Source organism: Rhinoderma darwinii, chromosome 9 (assembly GCF_050947455.1).
Source record: "Rhinoderma darwinii isolate aRhiDar2 chromosome 9, aRhiDar2.hap1, whole genome shotgun sequence".
Lineage (NCBI taxonomy): Eukaryota > Metazoa > Chordata > Amphibia > Anura > Rhinodermatidae > Rhinoderma > Rhinoderma darwinii.
In genome coordinates, this window is record NC_134695.1 from 82,914,068 (window position 1) to 82,918,217 (window position 4,150).

At 42.6% G+C, this 4,150-nt stretch overlaps 1 protein-coding gene across 1 annotated transcript; it reads left to right on the top strand.

Moving 5' to 3' along the window:
- The first annotated feature begins 1,555 nt into the window (after positions 1–1,555).
- Positions 1,556–2,473, top strand: IL17C (interleukin 17C). Its single transcript, XM_075837089.1, has 2 exons — positions 1,556–1,722; positions 2,196–2,473. Exons 1-2 carry the CDS (start codon positions 1,556–1,558, stop codon positions 2,437–2,439), a joined length of 411 nt encoding a protein of 136 aa, XP_075693204.1. The 3' UTR covers positions 2,440–2,473.
- Positions 2,474–4,150: the final 1,677 nt, after the last annotated feature.

Below are 4,150 nucleotides of genomic sequence, written 5' to 3' on the forward strand. Positions count from 1 at the left end.
TCTCTGTAACTCAGGACTCTGACAAAGCTGAATGACGAGCGCTCCGAGCCCTGGAATAGTGGACATAGAGGTCGTCACCCAGCTTTCCAGAGAACAGAAAAAGCAAAATAAAGTTTTTAAAAACTTGACCTCGGAGAACGACTTGAGGAATTGTTGTTATTGGGAATTTTCTTTTCTTTTCGGGGCTGTGTTCTTTACCAACACTGGAGCTCCACACACCCGATCACTCCGCCCGAGTTGCTGCAATTTTGTAGCCTCCAATATTTTAGGATTTTATATTTTTTTTAGATATAAAATTTTTTTTTAAATTGGGGTCCAATAAGCCGGACAGGATTGGACAAGTCTCTAACAATTTTGTAAAATTCACTTTTTTTCCCCCAAAATAATGTGTTGTGTTTTTGGCTCTCGTGTTTGTTGTTATTTTTAACGCATCATTTTACAAACCGAAATGTCGCAACTCTTTGTCTTGCAGCGAGTGTCATTTGATTGGAAATTCTCAGGCGTTACATAAAGTGCGGCCGGGGGACAGTGCAGCCTGCAGGCACCAGGGAGCTTTGCAAATCACTTGTTGAGGAAAAGAAAAAAAAAAATTCAGCTGAATTAAAAATAGACGAGGTGGTTGCAGGCAGTGAATGGAATGCAGCGTGTTCTCTTCCACAGCTTTACCTGCAAGTGACAAGGAAGTAGGATGAGTGTAAAATCAAACTTCCCTTTACGTAAGGAGGAGGAGGAGACTTCTGTCCTCACCTGGATTTTCCAAGGGAGGATTCAGGTTTGTATATAAAAATGTGTCAGTGCGAGGACCAAGGCAGAACTCAACTGGCCATCCAATACCAGGCACTGGGATTATTACAGCAGCAAGACTCAGGGTCAGCACCGCAGCCATCATGCAGAGTCTGGTAAGCAGATATTTCTTCTACTCCTGTATCTGCACAGCCGGAGCAATGCTCTGCAGAAACCCCAACACGACTACCGGAGCCTGGAAATGTATTGCGTCTATGGAGCAGCTGCAGGAGTGATGCTCAGCAGAGTCTGAACTGTTTGCATGGGCAGCAGTGTACATTGTGACATCTAGAGGCTGCAGGTGGTACTGCACCATAGAAACATTTTAGCAAAATGTATTTTGTTCATGCTATATATATTGAATGATGCACATTTCAGACCCTCTAGTGGTTATCATCAGTATTGCACCATATTTTCCACAAATGTTTTCTCTTCATGTAATATACTTTGAAGTGGTGCAGATTGTAGGTTTTTCGTCTTGTTCAGTTTACTTGTCAGTGACTGTATTATTGTATGGGAGGCATTGACAGAACTTTGAGCAATATAAATATTTTTTTTTAGGGATTTAAAGAATTTCTATTCATGGTGTTATTTCTCCTTCTAGTGGGTTGTCTTATTGCTGGCGGTTTGCTCCGTCACGATCTGTTATTCAAGGCATGTGAAGACCAGAAATCACCATAAGCACCACAACCCGGAGAGCACCTACTGCTTCAGTGAGGACGACCTGGAAATGTCACCATCGGAGGTCGTGGATCATTTTGTTAGCAACAAAATGCGTTGGGAAAAATACTCAGCGGTGAACCTGGTGCACCACCTGGAGAACGCCGACAAGAGAAGGAAAAGACGCAAGAGAGCGCAAGAAAACACCTGCCCACTAATGAGTGTTTTAAAAAAAGGGCTAACCCCCAACGAACGCTCCATCTCACCATGGACCTACCGGTACGTAACCACCATAGAATGTAAGAAAATCCTATTCATAAACATGACCTTTATGGTGGAGGCTTTAGCTGGTATTAGTCTGGCATTGGGTAGTAGCATATGGTATTGGTGGTGTCACGTTGATCATTTGGCCACCAGAGGGCAAAATGTTCCTCCGCAATGTCCAGTCTTGGCTTTGGGGTTTCTCAATGGTTGATGGATTCTGTGATGGTCTCCGTTCATGTTGATGGGTCTTCTAGGTCCAGAATAGTATAAAGCCTTAGTCTGGTCATTTGTGGAATGTTTGGTCAGTCACCTCGGATGTACAGAGCCAACAAATATGTCAGGACATGCTGGGAGTTGTAGTTCTGCACCATCTGGAGAGCCACAGGTTGGAGCCGGCTGGTATAGACCATGCTGGGACTCGTAGTGTAGATCTATTTCTGCCATCGCGGGGCCACATCTTCTCTGACCTCTCCTTTTTCTGTTCACAGGATTGACACTGACGAGACGCGCTACCCGCAGAAGTTGGCGTTCGCTCACTGTCTCTGTAGTCACTGCATCAACGCAGAATCCGGGAAGGAGTCGTCGTCCTTGAATTCTGTGCTGGTCAGTCAGACGATGCTGGTGCTACGTAAGAAGACCTGTCCGCACGCCCCCACCTTATCCACCTTTGCGCTGGAATACATAAGCGTTCCCGTGGCGTGCACCTGCTCCGTGCCGCTCTACGACGACTAATCTGCTCCTATGGAGACCTGATCGTACACCTAATAGACACCCGGTCGTGACTATGTCACACTCAGTTTGTTTGTTTTAAAACACTACATGTAATGTCAATCTACGAAGAATATATCCGCAGGGAATCGCTTAAATGGAAATTCCTTAATATGTTGTTAGTGAAATTTCTCTCTACAGCCGTGTGGGGTGATCTCAAAACTACGCAGGACCCCTTAGGGGGTGTCTGAATTCCCTGCTATATAGTAATTCCTGTAGGGAACAGCTAGTTAAGCTATTCCCTACCAAAATTGTAGATTTCAAGTAAAGCCGCACTTTAAATATCCTGAGCCCAGGGCCGTGACTTGCTCTTTACTGCTCTTTATTGCTCTTTACTGTTCTGCCCGTTTGGCGGATTTATATTTTTACATCCCAAATGATTTGCAGGTCGAATCCATTCTTAATTGATTTGTTATGTAAATGTAGGTAAACCTATTGGGGATGGGTCATGTATATTAACCCCACCCCGGATCTGGAGCAGTGGTCTGCAGCCGTTAGGGAACTACTACTCCCAACAGATGCTGACTCTTTGAAGCCCACAGTAAGGCTATGTTCACACACTAAACAAAAAACGGCTGTAAAATACGGAGCGGTTTTCAAGGGAAAAGCCTCTGATTTTCAGCTGTTTTTTATGCATCAAACGTTTTTTGATGCGTTTTTTGCGTCCATTTCTGGCGCTGTTTCTTTATTGACCTAATGAAAAACAGCTCCAAAAACAGCTCAAGTAGTGACATGCGCTTCTTTTTTACGGAGAGTTTTTTATGCACCGTTTTTTTCAAATGGCTGCTTATGAAAATGCCCCGTGGGAAGGAAACGCAGTTTTTCCCATTGAAAATCATAGGCAGATGTTTGTAGGTCTTCCGCTTCCATCTTTTCAGCTGTTTTTTGGGGCGTTTACGGCCGTGTGAACATAGCCTGAGATCTCCATTCCAGGAGACGCCATAAGAGTTACCGCTATAATATATTATATATATATAGAATATTTCTTATGTAAACCAGGAAACCTTCCCTGCTCCTCTCCGGGGGATATTGTGATTTTATACGATAAAGAGATACATATTTATTTAATTAATATTTAATAATATTTAATATTTCAGGCTGTAATGAGGTTTTTATTATTTATTTGTCGTGTTCTTTGTGTTGTGCGCTTCACACCTGTAATATAAGAAAATGGCGCCGCGTAATCTGCACAAAACACGTCATGAGATTTATCTCGCGTTGTGAATATTGAATTTTGCATTTGAGGTTTGTTTGTCTTCATTAAACAAATAAAAGTTGTGAAAAAATAATAATTTTGTGATGTCCTTATATACACACACACCAAGGGAAGTGGTACTGTGCAGTCTCTATATATACAAAGAGAAGTGGTGCTGTGCAGTGTCTATATATACCGAATAATACAGATACTGAAAATTACACCCAGTATACAGGACAGGAGAAGTGGTACTGTGCAGTGTCTATATATACCGAATAATACAGATACTGAAAATTACACCCAGTATACAGGACAGGAGAAGTGGTACTGTGCAGTGTATATATACAGAATAATACAGATACTGAGAATTACACCCAGTATACAGGACAGGAGAAGTGGTACTGTGCAGTGTCTATATATACCGAATAATACAGATACTGAAAATTACACCCAGTATACAGGACAGGAGAAGTGGTACTG

What these genes read in the sequence shown, in the direction of transcription:
- IL17C (XM_075837089.1), top strand. Translation starts at nt 1,556, where the DNA reads ATGCGTTGGGAAAAATACTCAGCGGTGAACCTGGTGCACCACCTGGAG. An exon ending in ATCTCACCATGGACCTACCG is followed by an intron (nt 1,723 to 2,195) that starts GTACGTAACCAC and finishes TTCTGTTCACAG; the next exon opens with GATTGACACTGACGAGACGC.